The 20,786-nt window shown below is 40.0% G+C and overlaps 1 protein-coding gene across 1 annotated transcript in view; it reads right to left on the reverse strand.

Moving 5' to 3' along the window:
- The window catches only part of tenm1 (teneurin transmembrane protein 1), a 900,581-nt gene that overhangs the window by 643,062 nt on the left and 236,733 nt on the right, over positions 1–20,786 (reverse strand). The window contains 1 exon segment of the mRNA XM_051935222.1: positions 2,344–2,626. Coding sequence (XP_051791182.1) covers positions 2,344–2,563 — 220 coding nt within the window. The 5' untranslated portion in view covers positions 2,564–2,626.

The raw sequence follows: 20,786 nt of genomic DNA on the forward strand, positions 1-20,786 counted from the left end.
GTGTATTGTACTAAAAGCTAGTCTTATGCTGCATTTTTCCTGGCACCTTCAAGTTTGCATATGGTACCTTGAATGGAACATCCTGCATATTATATGTGACCAGTAACGGTGCACTGTACGATAACATGCAATGAATTCACTTGACTTGAGCATTCCTAGTTTTCATCCTCTTTCTCTGTATTTTTAGCATTCGTTTGCTCAGAGGTTGATGCAATTGCTACTTCCTTGGCAGCTCTTCTTTCCTTCACCCTAGCGGCCCGCTTTTCTCTTCTTTCATCGGCATCTTTTCGCGTTAAAATTACTTTTCTTTAATTTTTCACTTAAGTCTTCAATCTGCCTCAAGAATGATTTAAGATATGAAGAGGTAGGGGAAGTGACAGCAAAGGTGGTAGGAATGAGAACGGCGCCCGTACACATGTGCCGCACGGCCGCCCTGCTGGCCACTGCTGAGAGTTGATTCTACAATAAAATAAAATAAAAATAAAAAGAGAAATAACCTTGGAGGTCAATCATCACCTGAAAGTGGATAGTAGACGTTACGTAGTATATGTGTACCAAATTTCAGGTCAATAGTTCAAACGGATTGCAAGCTACAGGTGATTTAAAACCCTGGACAGAGAAACGGACAGCCACGGTAGCGTATTATATATAATATATTGCAATACTGTAACTATTACTTATTGCCCCTTGTATATTGTGTGTAGCAGACAGGCACACAATATGTAGACATATTAAAAGCAAAAGAAAAGAATAAAATGAATCAATGACTTGCACAGAAAAGCTCTAGTTAAACAACATAATGGATTGAAACATGAAACCACCAATACATAGCTTTCAGATCGATGGCATCCATGCGATAAGTTTACAGCAAAAGTAATAAGGATATTAGGTGAGCAAAAAGTGAAAAAAATTTGACTGCTTTTGGAAATCTTACCATCTTCTTTTACATTTCAGCTGTGGTGGATTGCCGGTTTCCCATTCCGACCCTCACCCCCAGGCCGCCAGGAGGAGCTCTCCCAACAGCGTAGACGTGCCCCGAATTCCAGCAGGGCCACATGGACTATGTAGTTTCTACACACAGCCCTGCTGCATACCTTGGGGGCCACCAGGCGTCGCTGTAGGGGGGCTCGTGGGCTCTTATGTGCCCTATAATCCGGGGGTACATCATCATCACGTGACAGGAAGAAATGACGTGCTCCCGGGTTGAGGAAAAGGACTGTTTACCCTGACCCGGAAGGAATAAGGAACTGTGGACTGTTGGACAGGAACACCTCCAGGTCAGGGTGTATAAAAGGACTGTGGGAAAGCCCAGACACTGAGCTGAGCTGGGAGGTAGGAGGGTGAAGTGTCTGGGCGAGGAGGAGTGATTTATTGTGATTTATGAGTGTGGAGTGGAGGGTGCTTTGTGCACTGTACAATAGTAAAATAAATAGTTATTGTACTTTCACCTGGTGTTCAGAGTGGTACCTGAGAGTTCAAGAGGTGGACAAAGACGTCTACTGCTACACAGCCTAATGATAATCTTACAGTTTGGACGGGACAGAGGTTCTGGCCGGCTTTTGTGAGAATTTCGCTTTAATTGATTTGTCATTAAACATCCACACCCTATCCTTTATTGTTAAATCACTCCCTGCAATAATTAATTATATATTTTTGATAGATGGCCTACTCATTTACACATACAATAAATGTAACTCTGCGGTGGGCTGGTGCTCTGCCCGGGGTTTGTTTCCTGCCTTGCGCCCTGTGTTGGCTGGGATTGGCTCCAACAGACCCCCGTGACCCTGTAGTTAGGATATAGCGGGTTGGATAATGGATGGATGGAATAAATGTAACTCTTTTTAAGAAACACAGCAAATAAGTGTGCCAAGCAGGGAGATGGAAAGTCACTAAATTTGGGCAGAGACAGCTGAGTGGATTCAGAATTTAAGACAATGGTGAGATCTGGAGCTATGATATCATGCTGGGCTTCTCAGCCACTTGCATACATTGCCTGTAAGGTTTTTACTTCCTCCTTTTGATAGGCACAGATAAAGACATCCGCTGTCAGAATTTTAAACAAATGCAGTCTGTGTCACATTGTGCTTCACAGTGGTGTTAACTGCTTATGCTGGCTAACATGTCTGGGACAGTACTAAAACCAAGATAGGCACCATAGTGGCATGCACTTGGATATCTGGACCCCTACAGCCTTGCAATTGACACCATTACCCTTGGAAGGGCCTTTAATCATGTGAGACACCCAGACTGTAAATCTGTAACACAGAACCACACTAGGATTCTGTAACTCCAGCTGATGCAGATACCTTTTGAGATTTAATGGCTGTCCTACAGCTAACATACCTTGTGCTGGGTCAGTGGAGACTGCCTTCCTCTTTCTGCTATGGCTATTGAAGTTGAGCCTCAGTTCCTGGCTGTATTCTGGCAGTGTTTCTCTGGAGGTGTAGGATCTGTGAAGTTTCTGTCCATCTTCGCTCTCATCCGAGGAGCTGGTGTAAGCCAACTCCATCTCGTGTCGAGCTTTCGGCAGTGGCTGGTAGGGTTTGCAGTCCATGTGTTCCATCTCTGGCAGCGCGCAGCCACATGCATTAAACCGAGGAATGCACAAGCGCTTCCAAGAGGTGTCCTGCAAAACACAGACAGGCAGGAAACTGAGAAATCAAATACACACACTGCAACAGAGAGCACCATGCAAAATCACATCCTGCAAAAATTACTCCCCCTTGCTTTCATTTACGTGCACCTTGCTGGTGACACTTTTCAGACGCTGACCTTGACTCCTTCAAGAATTTCTAGAAAGAAATAATCTAAGTCACTTCTAAGAGTAAATGTGATATATCTAATCTAGTGACTTCAATATTAGGCACGCAATGAAGTCACAACAAATAGGCCACTTCATTCTACATTTAATAGATACAAGGAGAATTAGGACATCAAAATATGGAAGCCACGAGGAAAAATTTGTTAATCTGCAGAGTATCACATTATCAGAGCTGACAATGCATACAGACTACGCTATCCATTGCTGTCAGTATAGACTTCGATTTTACAGATACCAAAAAGTGCAAACCTTCATAACAGATTTTAAGCTTCATATTCTGGAGGAGAGTCTGTCCAGTGTAAGCATGTTAAATAGATGGGAAAGCCCCATCCCAGTCACTGCTTTGTGCCTTATATTGCAGTGATAGATGTTAGTCCTCAATGGACACAATGTTAAAATAAGGGCATTCAGAGACAGAATGAATGAAAGAAGGGTGACAGATCGGTGGAGTGGTTACAGCAACCACTTTTGTAGAGCCTGTTCCAGAAAGCAGGATTGGTGAATTCTCAACATTGTTGACTTTACGTGTCTTGTAATTCTGGCTTAATCTGTTTGAGAAACACAGGTTTGTCAAAATACAAGGTTTTTTTTTTTCTGGATATCTATGGCTTGTGACTTACATTAGCCAGATTTCACACTAAATCTTCATTTCTGGAATAGGCCCCCTGCTCCAGGAATGTGGAACACACTGAATTCCCAGGTCTGGCCCATTCCCTGAGAGTTCTGGCTTCCTAAGATATCCCAAAGATATGGATGCTAAAAACAAGTAAGAAAATATATGCATGGGATAACATTCTGGTGCATTCTGAGACTCGGTTAGCCTGTTTTGAAAGATGGGGCATTTTTAAATAGTCTAGTCACTTCATCAAAGAGTTTACTATCCCAGTTTTCTTTATTGCATAATTTAGCAATAGAGAGTCTTATTCAAAAATAAGTGACAACAGAAGTTCATTACACGTACTAGTAGTATATAGTACCATTTTACAATATCATTTGACTAAAATTGCTTTCATGGATGGTAGACTCTATCTCAAGAGATAAAAAGATTCATTTGCTATTGTTAGTTGTTTTCAAAGAACTTCCCAGTGGAGATTTAAATTATATGCTGAAGTCTCAAGCTAAAATTGTTGGTTGTATCCAAACACAATAGATATCAGATCATGGTTGCTCTTTACTGATAAATTACAAAGTTAGAGTAATATTGAATTATTACTATTATCTTTTTACTGTAACAGAAATGATTAAGTAGACGTTTAGTCTCTGTAGTGTAAAGTGTCACTGAGACATCTTTCATATATTTCTAAATAAGTTTCTTTTATTTTTTCATTTTATGGACATAAAATCCTTCGATTTCAAAATGCAGGAGAAGTGTGCTGCCGTGATTGAGGTTCACACAAGATAGCACACAGCCACAGAAATGAGCACGGGATGAGGTGGAGGCAGAAGCCAGACTGTTAATGTGTAACGAGCCCCATCCCATCATTCTGGTACAGGAAAGCAGGGTACTTACCCTCTATGGTGATGAGTAAATAAACAATATTATTGGTACAATATTCAATAAACAAAGAATATCATTATTAGTGAACTGATTAAATAAATACACATCTAATGTCAGATATTTCTTAAACGGTAACAATGGGCCATCCAACCCCGCCTACTTGTGACTCCTCCCCACTCTGTATCTAGCAGTGATGTTTATTTGCTTCAGTGTGCTCAACTGTAGTTGTTTCACTTTTTTGACATCAGGAATCCCTATCAAACAAGTAAAAGAAAAAAAAAGGAAAAACATACAAGATGAAGTTATCGCCCTGAAGGTAAAATCAGACAAAGTAAACTAATTCGTGGCTGAAGCCACATAGAGTCACAGGTTAGGGTGGATTTTGACTTTTGTCAACACATAGGGTTGATATTCAGGGACAGAGGGTGATAAAATCTGTAAACATCGATAAATCTCTCTGTTACGTTATAGGTAGACCCTCTTTGCTCGGAGGATTGTTGCTAATAGGAAACTAAATAAAACTCCACGGTGGATTAATAAAGATTTAAAAAAGAAGTTGCAAAGGAAAAAACTGCTTTATAAGGCATATGAGACTAATGACTGCAAAGTGAATCGTAGAGCGTATGAGAACATGAGGGCAACCATTAAGAAGGATATCAGGGAGGCTAAAAGACAGTTGGACAGAAATATAGCAGATAAGGCGAAAGGCGACCCTAAGAGATTCTTTCAGTATTTTAGTAGTAAAAGAACAGTCAAGGAGGAGGTCAAGTGCATCAGAAATTGTAAAGGGGAATTAAAAGATACAAACAGTGAAATAGCGGATGCCCTAAACTTACATTATTCTAGGGTGTTTACAAGTGAGCAAGTGGATAACCTCCCAGAGGTAACAGGGACTACTAAGGAGGTACTGAGGGATTTGGAAATTGTAGAGGGAGAAGTGCTGCTCAGATCAAATAAGCTGAAATCAAACAAATCACTTGGACCAGATAATATTTACCCTTGAGTTCTTAAGGAGGCTAGTGAGTACATATATAAACCCTTGACACATATTTTTAGGAAGTCACTGCGCACTGGAGAGATTCCAAATGACTGGAAAATGGCAAATATCATCCCATTACATAAAAAGGGTGACGGCAGATCCAAGCAACTATAGTTTAACTAAGCTAATCTAAACTAAGTTTAACATGTATCACAGGAAAATTAATGGAAGGAATTATTAAGGATAAGATTGAGCAACACCTGGCAAGGACAGGAGTTATTAGGAACAGTCAGCATGGGTTCAGAAGAGGGAGGTAGTGCTGGAATTCTATGAGGAGGCAACAAAAGGATACTATCAAAGTGGAGCATATGATATTATTTATCTGGACTTTCAGAAAGCATTTGATAAGGTGCCACATGAGAGGTTGGGCATCAAATTAACAGAAGTGGGAGTTCAGGGTGATGTTTTTAGATCGGTGCAGAATTGGCTCAGACACAGGAAGCAGAGGATGATGGTGCGAGGAACCTCATCAGAACTGGCCAGTGTTAAAAGTGGTGTTCCACAGGGGTCAGTGCTAGGGCCGCTGCTATTTTTAATATATATAAATGATTTAGATAGGAATATAAGTAACAAGCTGGTTAAGTTTGCAGATGATACCAAGATAGGTGGATTAGCAGATAATTCAGAATCCATTATATCATTACAGAAGAACTTGGATAGCATACAGGCTTGGGCAGATTTGTGGCAGATGAAATTTAATGTCATAAATGTAAAGTGTTACAAATAGGAAGTAAAAATGTTAGGTTTGAATACACAATAGGCGGTCAGAAAATTGAGAGCACACCTTATGTAAAGGATTTAGGAGTTGTAGTGGACTCTAAGCTATCGACTTCCCAACAGTGTTCAGAAGCCATTAAGAAGGCTAACAGAATGTTAGGTTATATAGCACGATGTGTGGAGTACAAGTCCAAGGAGGTTATGCTCAACCTTTATAATGCACTGGTGAGGCCTCATCTGGAGTACTGTGTGCAGTTTTGATCTCCAGGCTACAAAAAGGACATAGCAGCACTAGAAAAGGTCCAGAGAAGAGCGACTAGGCTGATTCCAGGGCTAGAGGGGTTGAATTATGAGGAAAGATTAAAAGAGCTGAGCCTATACAGTTTAAGCAAAAGAAGATTAAGAGGTGACATGATTGAAGTGTTTAAAATTATGAAGGGAATCAGTACAGCGGATCGAGACTGTTATTTTAAAATGAGTTCATCAAGAACACGGGGACACATTTGGAAACTTGTTAAGGGTAAATTTCGCACAAACATTAGGAAGTTTTTCTTTACACAAAGAACGATAGACACTTGGAATAAGCTGCCAAGTAGTGTGGTAGACAGGAAGACGTTGGGGACTTTCAAAACTCGACTTGATGTTTTTTTGGAAGAAATAAGTGGATAGGACTGGCAAGCTTTGTTGGGCTGAATGGCCTGTTCTCGTCTAGAGTGTTCTAATGTTCTAATGGTTGTAATACATACATATTTGTTGACTTGATGTCAAATCCCTGCGTGTGCGTATGTAGTATTGAGCAAAAAACGTCTAGAATGGCAGCAACATCGGGCAAGAGAGCGAAGCGAATGTGCAAAGCAAAACACTCGTGTATGTAATTTATTTTTTGCGTGTTATTGCTGTAATGGATCTTGACTTACCGAACTGTGATTTTGATGCAAACGATCTGGAAGTCGAAAATGAAAGACAGGGAACTGCATCAGCTGACCGGCCCCCAGCTGATTGCAGTGCTGAACACACTCGTGTAGCTAATGCACCAACGGTGACGTTCGCCCTGGGGAGACTACACAGATGTAAATCTGTGGGAGGCAAGCTGGCTATTGGACTTCATCAAACGACACGGCGTGCTGGAAGACACTGCGTATTACCAGCCCCTCGAGTACTTCAGGTGCCTTTCATCTTATAAGTGACAAGACAAACAGGTATGTAATAGGTATATTAATTTACATAATGTAGGGGCTCATGGAAAATAAAACAGAGTGACATTTTTTAAAATAAATAGTTTATGCTGATTTATGTGTGAAACCATTGCTTTTTAGAAAACTAAGTTTTTTGGAAAAATATTCTGCCCAGGGACAAAAGGAAAAAAAAAAAGAATTAGCCCTAAAAGAGTTACGATAGACACAGTCACAAATTTACCAATGGTTTTCAATATGAGATTTTGAGATTTCAAAAATGTATGCAGTGCACTGTGCTTAAGCTATCTGAATGCAAATGGAACTGTCCTGAAAAATTTCCTTGAAGAATAAGTGTGTCATATTTGTGAACAGGCGGACAGACAGACATGGCTATTGCAGTAGTTGCTTTTCACATTATATGTGCACACACCTATAAATTGCCCTGCTATGAATGTGTGCTCTCTTATGGACTGGCCTCCCAATTAGGCTTGACTTTTATTGTGCACCAAACTGAGTTTCACAAGCTGGAAGGACGGATATTTCAGTTACTCATTTATTTTTTTGCTTTAGTGAGTAGACTGAGAGTTAAAATAATCATTATAATACTCAAAGTAGATATTTAGCAATCTGTGTCAGAATAACAGTCATAGGCAATTTTAACCCTCAAAAATAATAAAATATTGAAAATATTTAACCTTGTTATGTCAACAGGGTCCACAACTCTGAGATTAATAATTGACTTATAATGCATATTCAATTCAGTCAGTACAGTTTACAGCAGTAAATGTCCATTTATTGATTTATCTCAACATAAGATGAGTTGTCAATACAAAAACCATTTTCTGATTGCACGCTAGGTTACCCAAATGCTAAACTCTTTGAATTGCCCATGAAATTTAATCGACTGATGATGGACATCGTTTCGATAGGGGGTGCCTGAACTTGTGAAGACATTCCCATTCCAACACTCCCGGAAATAGCACATTGGCAATTCAGGCTTTGTCCGCAGCAGAATATATTTTCTAAATGTTTAATAATGGTTGTTATGTCACTGGTGATGAACAACAGGAGTATTAGTCACTGACCCACAAGTTTAAAACTAAATAAACCTCACATCATGAAATCTATCCAGTCAGTGTGGTGCAGTGCAGTGCATTAGGGCTGCTGCTCTTGTCCCTAACTTAATGACCCTGAGTGAGTCACTTAGCCAGCTTGTAAAGATGTGTACATAAACATTTGTAAAAGACAACAGTGTTTTAAGTCAACTTGGATAAATTCTTCAGCCAAAAATACAGTACCAATAATAATTGAATATGCTCAGTCGAGTTCAGGGGCTGTAGCCTAATATGCTGGCTTTGGGTACAAGGCAGGAACCAGTGGACTGGGAGTCAGTTCATTCATAGCACTGGCCATTAACTGTCAACACTAAAACAATCATCTCTATCATGGTGCTGTTTTTCTACTTTGACTCAGCCCTTCTAACAGCCGTATAAAGGCAAACAGCACATCAAGATGCAATTAAAAAAAAAAGATGTGAGTGCTGTTCCAGGCCATAACACTTTAGTGCATATAGTTGGTCCAAATCTGACATTTTGAATTTAAATCAGTTGGAAGATATTTAGTGGACCGTCACTAGTCACAAAGGGATTGCTATTATGGGTAACTGCTGTGCTCCCATTACTTTTTCTTCAGATTATTTTTTTTGTTCAAAAACATAAAATAGCTGTATGTCTGTTTTATATGAACAGAAAAGGGCTTTTTTATATTTCTTTTAGAAAAAGTGTAAAAACAAGCAGATTTCGATTGTTTCACATTGTCTTCCTGATTTATTACTTTCAAATCAGTGGTGCAAAAATTTTTCCTTTATGAAGTATCTGGCCATTGACATTTTTCTCTTTGTGGACACTTGAACATTGGAGCAAAAAGAAGCTGACATCATTACACTCCTGATACAGTTAAGTCCATAAATATTTGGACAGAGACAACTTTTTTCTAATTTTTGGTTCTGTACATTACCACAATGAATTTTAAATGAAACAACTCAGATGCAGTTGAAGTGCAGACTTTCATCTTTATTTCAGTGGGGTGAACAAAATGATTGCATAAAAATGTGAGGCAACTAAAGCATTCTTTTAACACGATCCCTTCCACCGTGCATGCCTCTTAATCAGCTTCTCTGCCATCCTGACTTCAGTCTAACCATAGACTTGTGTCTGTGAAGATGTTTCCAAAATATGTGCTAAACGTTGTGTTTGTGTTTTGATTCAACTATTTGGTTCCACCCCCTGCTCACTTTGCTCGCCAACCCCCGGAGGTAGGAGCCCCTCCGTTGTATTTAAAGAGGTGGTATATACTATAGAAAAGTATGCAGGGTGTGGGAGGAAGATGGTTTGGTCTTTAGTTATTATAGATAGAAAATCAGTTATTTGAGTATTTCACAACTGTCTATTTTAAATACCAATAAAAACGTAGAAAAAAGTAAAAAAGCAAAAAATAATAAAAATTAAATAAATTAAATTACATTAACACCTCATCAAAAACAATATTATTAATTAGTTTATCCTCTAACTTACATTCTATAAATGTTACTTTTTTGCATTTCTCTTCACGCATTGTTCGGGATATTTTTCTCTTTCTCATATATTGGACAATTCCCTTTGTTCTTGATTTTAATTATTTGCAGCTCTTTTTTGTTCATTTTCTTTTTTTTCGACATTCATTATTAGGTCTTGCCACTGTTTTTCTATCATAATCTAAAATTCGACGTTCTTGAATAGATAATTTGATTTTCTGCCTTGCCATTATAACCGACTGCATTGAAGGGCGAGTTAGCAGCACTGAGAGTGTCGCGGGGTGGTACAGAGAGAGGATGTGTGCAGTAGGAGTAATGATTGGGTGAGCGGTGTTGGAGGGGAGTGGTCAAGGCTGAATAACGCGGATACAACGGAAAACTTTTTTAATATAATAGAGTGATTATACAGGGTTTGCCCAAGTGTGCCCCAAAAGTTTACCTTTGTTTGTAATTTCATTTATAATGTACTGTATATAGCAAATCCTATATTAGGAAAAGTATATTGAACCTTAACTCCATACTAAAAAAAGGGAAAAACAGAAAAAATTTGAAAAAAATAAAAATCAGAATCGCAACATTTTGACTGTTTAGCTCTGCTCACACTGAGACACAGGTGGAATGGAATTCACTCCATTGATATCAGGTTTCATCTTTTATATTCACAATTGACTCTATATGTCAAGATTCAATTAATGCATGGGTGTCAACCCCCAGGCTTGGAGGGCCACAGTGGCTGCAGGTTTTCATTCTAACCCTTTTCTTAATCAGTCAGTCATCTTCCAACCTGCTATATCCTAACACAGGGTCACGGGGGTCTGCTGGGTCCCAGCCAGCACAGGGCGCAAGGCAGGAACAAATCCCTGGGCAGTGTACCAGATCACCGCAGGGCACACACACACACACACACACACACACACCAAGCACACACTAGGGACAATTTAGGATCACCAATGCACCTAACCTGCATGTCTTTGGACTGTGGGAGGAAACCGGAGCATCTGAGGAGAACATGCAAACTCCACACAGGGAGGACCCGGGAAGCTAACCCAGGTCTCCTTACTGCGCCACCGTGCTACACTTTTCCTAATCAGTGACCAGTTTTCACTGTTAATTAACTCCTTTTCCCTTCATTTGAATAGCCCTGTTTTTAAGGATTCAGTCCTCTCAATTGATTCTTTTCTTCATTAAATGGCAGCCAAACAGAAATGAGATGTGAAACAAGCCAACAAATGACCAGCTAAACTGGGGTTTCAAACTCCAACCAATTTCACTCCAACCAGTTTCTTAATGAGAAGTCAATTCTTGCTGTTAATTAAATCCGTTACTTAATTCTATGACTTGCTGTTGCTCTCATTCTGCCACAGCAGACAATAACCAAACTGTTGATTTTCTGTTTCTGATTATTGACCTGCGAGATCAACCTTACCGAGACCCTCACCTTTCTTTATGTTCAAATAATGTGGTTAGCTGGTCACCTGTTTGTTGGTTTTGTGTCTGATTATTGTTTGGTTTCTAATTAACTAGTGTGATAGTTTAAGTGTCTCCGTGACCCCTTGAACCCTCAGACTAGACGTCAGACACCAGGTAAAAGTCCAAATATAAATATTTATTATAATAATAAAGTGCACCAAGCACCCTCCTTTCCACAATACTCAATAATAAATCAATAATAATAACCTCAATCCTCCACTCCCAGACGCGTTGCCACCCTTCCACCCAGCTCAGCTCGCCGTCTGGGATTTCCCATAGTCCTTTTATAGTCCTTGATCTGGAAGTGTTTCGCCCTCTCTGTCCACGTGACTAGGAACACTTCCGGGTCATATAAAAACTCTTCTTCACCCCAGAGGCATGTCGTTTCCTGTCATGTGATCATGACGCACCTCCGGGTTATAGGGCACGTAAGAGTCCGACAGCCTCCCTACAGCGACTCCTGGTGGCCTCCATGGTATCCAGCAGGGCTGTGTATAAAAACTGCATAGTCCATGAGGCCCTGCTGGAACTCGGGGCACGTCCATGCTGCTGGGAGAGCTCCTCCTGAGCGGCCTGGGGGTGAGGACCGGAGTAGAAAGCCGGCAAACCTTCACACTAGAAAGAACTAAGGGGTCTGAGTCGAGTTAATTAAAACTAAGGCAAAAGAAGTTAAATAGCAGCAAAAACAGGTCACTAATTAAGAAGGTGGTTAGAATGAAAACCTGCAGCCATTGTGGCCTTTCAGGAGTTCAACACCCCTGAATTATTGTATTCATAAATTGGCTGGATAGATAGATAGATAGATAGATAGATAGATAGATAGATAGATAGATAGATAGATAGATAGATAGATAGATAGATAGATAGATAGATAGATAGATAGATAGATAGATAGATTAGGAGAGCTACTGTAGACTAGACATTTTTGTGGGTAGATAGGCTCTTCCAGAATTTCAAACCACAAGCTTGTGTAGTGCAAACACCATCTACATGCCCCCAACTGTTGGATTACAGTAAGGATAGACAGAAATGCTTTGCCATATTTTAAATTTATAGATGATGTAGCATTGGGGATTGGGCAGTGAATATGTAGCTGCATTCCCTCGCATTGCAAAGTAAACATATCATATATAGGATCACATCCTTCTAATATTAAAGTATCGGCAGTCTTTATTAAATAGATTGAAGGCTGTGGCCCTACATCTGGAATTTTTTTGCCACTGAGCTACAAATAAAGAGAGACATTCAGGAGATCTATAAATATCGTAATAAGATTCTCAGACCAGCATAATCCAATTCAGGGTTGCTTATGCTGGCAGCAAGTGAGGCTGCCAGTCTGTGGCAGGGTCAATTCATGCACACACGCACACTCACACAGGGCCAGTTCACACTCACTAAGTAAACCAAACTAGCATATCTTTGAGGTTTTGGCAAGTACAGCCATGCAGACACAGGGAACGCACTCCAACTCCATGGGAGTGAAGACAGGGCATGGCATCTGAATGAACACATCTTTGAATGCATGTCAAGGTGTGTATTATATACAGATATACAGTATATAGTGGTGCAGTGGTTAGTGCTGGAAAAGGTCTGCTCCAGGGCCCTGGACTCGATGCCAGGTCTGGTTACTACCTATATGGACTTTGCACACTCTCTCTGTGTTCTCATGAGTTTTCTGCTTATCTTTCACTTTCTGGGGTTGTGGGTGTTAGGTTGACTGACTATTCTAAACTACCCTGGTGCGATTGAACACGGGTGTGTACATGAACATGTCTTGTCATGGGTTGGCATCATATTCATGGTTGAACCATGTTTTGTGCCTGATGGTGCTAGGGTAGGATTTACCAGCTTACAAATCTCCAATGAAACATCTGAAATGGACACATGAATGTGTACAGTAAGTCTTGAATACTGATGAATAGAAACAATTAAAATATTGAGGAAATGTCATACTGGTACAAATTAAGGGTTGAGCCTTACTAGTACAGAGTGGCAAGGAAGTGTGCTGCGTGCAGCAAGGAACCTCTGACTTATAATATAATTCGATTAAACGTTCTTCATAAAAGGAAGGGCACCACTCCACTGGCCATGCTGATGAACGGGAAATTAAAATACCACAACTTGATTTGTCTGAGAGCCCCATGCCCAGCACATTGCTGTCTAGGAGCCAAAGCCTTGGGACTGGTGTAATTACTTGTGAAAATTAGAATGTCAATTATTTACGCCCCGCAGCCTCATTTCAGCTCAAGGGATTATGTGAGTGGAACACTCCTGCCTAAAATGCAAAACATTTCAATGTGAAATGCATGAAAAATGGTGATGAGGCAGATATAGGTGCCACCCCCACCACTCTAAAGAGGCAGAGTTCAACTAGAATTTGCATTTTCTCTCTGTGTCCTCATTCTCTTTTTTAGGGCAGTCCATTTTTCCTCTTACATCCCAAAGACATGCTTGTTAGCCTGAATGGTGGTGTTAAATTAGCAGGGTATGAGTGAAGGAAGATTGCCACGCGACACAACTTACTGTACATGCAGGAGGTTCTGAAAACAGGAATGAATGAACATCTACTGTATGTTAGCTCAACTGTTGACTGTGAACTGTGAGTGAAGGACTAGTATTATCTGACAAATGTTGTTGGGATAGGATGGTTGAATCACAGGTATTCAGGTAATGATTGAACCACACTGGTTCAAACAATACATGCATAGTGAAGTGTAGGGGAAGGGGCTGCTGAAAGTCACGGTTTTGATGAGAAATGAAAATAGACTCTAGTAATTTTGACACTTATCGACATGACAGAGGAAATAACAGAGTACCGCCAGGGGACAGTGGTCCTGGGTGTGCCCAGAGAGTAGATATTCAAGGGGAACTGTTGGAGAATAGCGATGGGGAAAGACAAATAGTCTAATCAAAGTCCATCTGTCCACTACAGAGCAACAAAGGGACCCTCTACAACATTTGTGGACCCCTGACCGCTCTACATTAGGACGCCAGCTCCTTCAAGACTCAGGTTTGCAGGGCTTCCACAATCCTAACCTCAAAAGTGACCCAGAGGTGTCTTCAGTGAGCAAGACAAGGGTTCAGCTAGTGGGAGGAAGACAGGAAGGAGGAATGGAGAAAGAGATATACTGTAGGAGATAAAGAATGATTGATTAAGTGAACTACTGTGTGGGAAATGAACAATGCAGGTCACTGCACAGCCAGGGATACATGTAGTGCCTATAAAAAGTACAGTAATCCCTCGCTATATCGTGCTTCGCCTTTCGCGGCTTCACTGTATCGCGGATTTTATATGTAAGCATATTTAAATATATATCACGGATTTTTTGCTGGTTCGTCGATTTCTGCGGACAATGGGTCTTTTAATTTCTGGTACATGCTTCCTCAGTTGGTTTGCCCAGTTGATTTCATACAAGGGACACTATTGGCAGATGGCTGAGAAGCTACCCAACTTACTTTTCTCTCTCTCTCTCTCTTGCTCTGACATTCTCTGCTCCTGATGGAGGGGGTGTGAGCAGGGGGGCTGTTCGCACACCTAGACGATACGGATGCTCGTCTAAAAATGCTGAAAGATTATCTTCACATTGCTCTCTTCTGTGCAGCTGCTTCGTGAAGCGACATGCTGCACGGTGCTTCGCATACTTAACCCTTTAACCGCCAACTCCCTAAATATTCCCCACGCCTGGTGAAATCTGAACAATTTTCGTTTTTTTACTTTTTTACATTTTTTTTACATTTTTTACATTTATTCAAGCAGTATTGACCACTAAATGTTGTGCAAGTTCTAGAAATGGGCAAACACATAATAAAACACAAAATGTACCTTTTCTCAGGCTTCCACAACAATAAACTTTCATCAACTGTAACTGATGGTCCTGGCATGTAGGGCAACTGAAATGCTTCAAATAAATGGTCAATCAAAGGACGTAGCTTGAACAAGCGGTCACGGTTTGGATCTTTCTTATCTGGCTCATTTCTGTTGTCATTCAAATGAAAGAATTTCAGCAGCAAAGAGAATCGGTTACGTGTCTCAATAAACTGTGCTGCATACAGATTTGTCTGATGAGCAAAATGTCTGATCAAATCAGGTGACACAAACAGCTCATAAAACTGCTCAGCAGTGTAATTGTTTACATCAACAGTAAAGCCACACGTTGCCTCAAACGGATGCAGAAAAGGTAGTTCACCACGGGCAGCAGTCCAGTTGAGATGCTGGGGATACACCCACTCATCGCCGTCATCCGATGCGCCGTCATTCACAGTATCATGCAGCGCACGTTGTGAATCATCATTGTCGCTAAAATCTTCTTCAGAACTGCTACAATCATGATCAGAATTATTATCCAAAATCGCCTGCAAAACCTCACTTGAAGTCAGTTTACGTTTCGCCATATTCACAGCTTTCACTTTCGAATCACATCACGTGATCGGTCAATACAAGCGCAGAGTTGTCGAAATACAACGTAGTAATAATACCCATGCCAAACTGTCAGTTATACTACGCGCCAGGCATTCATATAACCACAGGCAAATGTGCCGGATAATTCCGGCAGTAAGGCGTCAGCATTAAAGCTACGATGCCGGATATATCCGGCAGAGGGCGGTTAAGGGGTTAAAAGCTCGAAGGGCACGTATTGATTTTTGATTGTTTGTTTTTATCTGTCTCTCTCTATCTCTCTGACATTCTCTGCTCCTGACGGAGGGGGTGTGAGCTGCTGCCTTCATTGCAACTGCTTTATACGGGGGTGCTTCGCATACTTAAAAGCCAAACAGACCTATTGATTTGTTTGCTTTTCTCTCTCTCTCTGACATTCTCTGCTCCTGACGCGCACTCCTTTGAAGAGGAAGATATGTTTGCATTCTTTTAATTGTGAGACGGAACTGTCATCTCGGTCTTGTCATAGAGCACAGTTTAAACTTTTGAAAAAGAGACAAATGTTTGTTTGCAGTGTTTGAATAACGTTCCTGTCTCTCTACAACTTACTGTGTTTCTGTGCAAATCTGTGACCCAAGCATGACAATATAAAAATAACCATATAAACATATGGTTTATACTTCGCGGATTTTCACCTTTCGTAGGGGGTTCTGGAACGCAACCCCCGCGATCGAGGAGGGATTACTGTAGTCACCTCCTTGGAAGTTTTCACATTTTTGTGATTATACAATGTTGATAAGCAGTAGATTTAAGTTTGAATTCTTGAAAACTAGGGGGCTTTGCCCCTGCTAGCGTCACTCGCCCCCCCCCCTTTCCAAATGGGGATGTACTACGGGCCAGACACTTTGCGTCTCTGCCACTCACATTGTGAAAGGGGGGGGGGGGGGTTGAACGCACGCTAAGGAGATGCGGTTGGATCAGCTGCTGGCTTGCTGCTGCTGCCAAGCTGCGTTTTCTGCTTGTCTCACTGTGCGTCGATCATTTAAAAGCTTGTACAGCAGCTGTCCTTTTGTCTCACTACCTTGTTTCGTGGGATGTTAAAGTGTCTCTGACAAAATCACGTATCGTCTCCTTCCAAGCCGTCCAAGATTTTTTTTTATAATAGAGCGATGATCAACACAAAAAGATTCTTAAATGTCAAAGTGAAAACAGTTCTCAGTAAAGTGGATCACATTTTATAAGTACTCACCCTCTTCAAGTGAGTGGTTAGTAGATGCCCCTTTGGCAGCCATGTCTGTGTGCGCAGGTATCTCTCTATCTGCTTTCCATCTCTGGACACTTCTTTGCATAACTGCTGCATCTCTGTCAAGCTGCAATAAGATCATGAGTGAGCAGCCTTTATCATGACCAGCCACAAATTGTCACATGAATTGAGATCTGGACACTCTGACATGGCCACCCTAGGTCATTAACATTGTTGTTTTGAAGTCATTCCTGTGTTGTTTTGGCTTTAGGCTTGGAGTTGTCTTTCTGGGATCAAATCTTCCTGCAGACTGCTTCCGGTTTTCCTTCAGGATTTCCCTCTGTTTTGTTGCATTCATTTTACCCTCCACCCTCACAAGCCTTCCAGGGCCTGCTGCAAAGAAGCATCCCCAAAGCATGATGCTGCCACCACCATACTTCATCATGGGAATAAAGCGTTATTGTTAATGAGCAGTGTATTACTTATGCTAAACCTGGTGTTCAGACTAATGGCCATAAAGTTTGATTAATAATTAATTAAGAAGACTGTACAACCTTCTTCCAGGTAACTTCAGAATCTCCCATGTGCTTTCTGTCAAACTCTAGTTGAGATGTCATGTCTGTTTTTCTTTTTGCCACTCTCCAATAAAGCTATGAATGGTGAAGCACTTGGGCAACTGGGGTTGTCTGCCCAGTCTCTCTAGGCTCAACCCTTGTAGCTTGTAACTCCTTGAGGGTTTTCAGAGGTCTCTTGGTGGCCTCCCTCACTAGTCTTCTTCTTGTCATCAAGCCTTCCATTTCTTAGTGATTGATTTAACTGGACTCCAAGGGATAGTCAGTGACTTGGATATTTTCTTGTCACCCTACTCTTTAATCGCCTTTTCATAAAGTTGCTTGGAGTGTTCTTTTGTCTTCACTACGTGGGTTAGGCCACCGTACTGACTCACCACAAGGTGGACCTTCCAGATAAGGTGTGTTTATACAATAATCACATAAATCCCTTGACTACAGACTGTTGGTCTTCATTGAATTAATTATGTGACTTCTCAAACCAAATGGCCTCATTAATTAGGTAGTGCTGTACTGAAGGGGGTGTATACTTGAGATATTAATTATTTTGTGCTTTATATTTGTGATTAATTTAGACCACTTTGAAAAGATCTGTTTTCACTTTGACATAAAAATTTTTTCTTAAAAAAAAAAAAAAAAAATTAAATCCACTGCGATTCAATGTTATTTAACAATAAAATGTGAAAACTTTGAAGGGGTGAATGATTTTTATAGACACTCTATAAATGCCTTGATCGGTATTAGGGGTGCTGTTTTCTTCTGTTTTTCTCTGCTGTTGTCACTATACTCTTGTCTTATTTATTCACAACACTGTTTAGTATGCATTGACCAAGCCGGCATTCATTCTGGATTTGCAGAGACAGCTCAAGAGTGCCCTCTGTCTTTCACAATGGCTAGAATCCCCACTGCTTGTGCAGTACATAACAAGTATGGAAGTGGAGAGCAGTAAGGAAGTTCAGTGCCTTTGTGTGAGTGAAACTGCGGTTTGTACATTCATGTGAACCAACATTTCTGTATTGTTTAATGTACACTTAGTTTGTATTTGCCACATTTACCATATTGAAAAAATAAACATTAAAATGTCGAATGTGCAAAAGTGTAGGCCCCCAGTCAGCCAGTACCTAGTAACAGCCCTTTTGGAAGAAATCTGTCTTCAAATGTTACATTATTCCAAGCTGATTTGGCAGAACAATCAGCTCAAAATAAATAAACTAGTACACAGGTGTAAAATCAAATTATTACAAACTTTTTTTGACAAAGAACTGGTGTATTCTGAAAACATGGTTATCCATCCATTCATTCATCACTGCAAAAGTTTTGTATCTCGTGAGACCTTTCAAATGCACAATGGATAATACTATATTTTCTTACTAATACCATAACCAGAAATAGCCTAAAATTCAGATAAGATATAAAGTTATCACATGTTCTAATATCAAGTTACTGATGTTTTTTGGCCTAGCGGATTGTGACACTTCCCGAGAGAGCTCATTAAATTTTTCTCATGTTCCAACAAATTAAGGAAATTGTGATCACGATTTATATGTATTTTTTTCTACTATGGCCCTTCCCATGTTAAAAAAGTAAAGAAGTTGGAAAAAAAAATCAATAGATATAGTTTTAATAAATCAATAGCAACGGACTACAAGACCACTCAGTGAATTGATTTTACATAAATCCATCATTAATCTAACAAACAGAAATTTATTTTTGTGTTTCGTCTATTGATTTTCTGCCATCCTGGCGTGAATCCTGGGAGACCTGAGGCCAATCCTGGAAACAATGGATACAAGAGAAGAAAGCTCAGATGGTACCCAAATTTTGTTACATTTTTGACTTTAACAATATTATCATTCTTTTGACATCTTGCATTTACATTTTGTCATAACTGTACTATTTATTTTTAATTGTTTTTCTGTATTGGGGCACAGAGCATCTTCCGTACCTCACAACCCGAGCTCATCAAGACAGACAGCTTAACACAATTTTTCCTTACTAGACATCTTGCTTATGTGCTTCTAATTAGCGGAGCCCTGACAGGACTCACTGGAGGCACTTAGCTCTGTAGCACCTGTGCTATTTAAGCCAAAGGATGGCAATCTAAGTCATTTACTCTTATTTCTATAGGAAAAGACCATTAATTGTATGTTGAAATCTAAATTGCTTAGCTAATTAGCAGTTTAACTTCTTTTCATGAAGGGACCATTAGCAAACTCTGTAGAGGAGTGGTGTGATCTCTTTGGGCCTCTCCACCTTGAAACATGATGTTTAAAGGCTTTGATATTTAAGTAGTTGAGGGCAATAAATACAAAAGCAGAACATATTTCCCTGAGCGGCACACTGCATCAAAACTACAAAATGTGAAAAACGTACTTTGAGTACAAAGACCCGACATGTCCTCAGCCACGTTCATGCTGTAATGTTTCAGAATTGTTAGCAGGCAGGAGTCTATTTTCAAGAACTCTATCAGAAATCAACATGCACAGTTTAATCGTCTTATAAAAACATATGTCATCATGCTTGTATCACATGACCAAGCATCAGTTATTACATCCCTATAGGCACACACACAAAACCATCGATCACAACATATAGCAGAAATTAATCTCAGATTTAAATTTGGTCCTTCATTACAAAGCTAAATTCACTTTGTTGCACCCCACTGACTACGCCAAAGTCAATAGTAAGTTTCCATGGCCAAGGTCATCATTCCGAGCAATGCAAAATAATCACAGAATAATATGTAATATAAAGATATGAAAGATTCAGCAATTATTTGAGTTCTGAGCGATTCTGTCAACAACAAACCTGAGAAATTCAATTTTTTGTTTTTTATTTTAATAAATAAGCAAGGTACCAAATGTTTCTACTCTTCTTCCACTGATGTTGAAAAAGTTGAGAAGTAACGAATAGTTTAGTAAGTTATTAAAATCTTTACTCTGACAAATTCATGTATATCAGGGCAGTCAATCCTAGATTGAGGCATTCATACTGGACAGAAGGAGCTGGCATTATCTGGTGTTATGTTTCAGCTTGAGTTTAAATTCCTTTGGTATTTCCTTTTTATTTATTTTTGATTCTTTAGTTTATGTTTTTTTATTAGTTTTTTATATCATTTCATTTCTGTGGGTCTATGCTGGTTCTGTTATGTTCCTTGTACAGTGGTACCTCTGGTCACGACAGTAATTTGTTCCAAAACTCTGGACGCAACCCGATTTGGTCGCGACCCGAATGTAATTTCCCCATAAGATTGTATGTAAATACAATTAATCCATTCCAGACCGTACAAACTGTATGTAAATATGTA

Source organism: Erpetoichthys calabaricus, chromosome 12 (genome assembly GCF_900747795.2).
Source record: "Erpetoichthys calabaricus chromosome 12, fErpCal1.3, whole genome shotgun sequence".
Classification (NCBI taxonomy): Eukaryota; Metazoa; Chordata; class Cladistia; order Polypteriformes; family Polypteridae; genus Erpetoichthys; species Erpetoichthys calabaricus.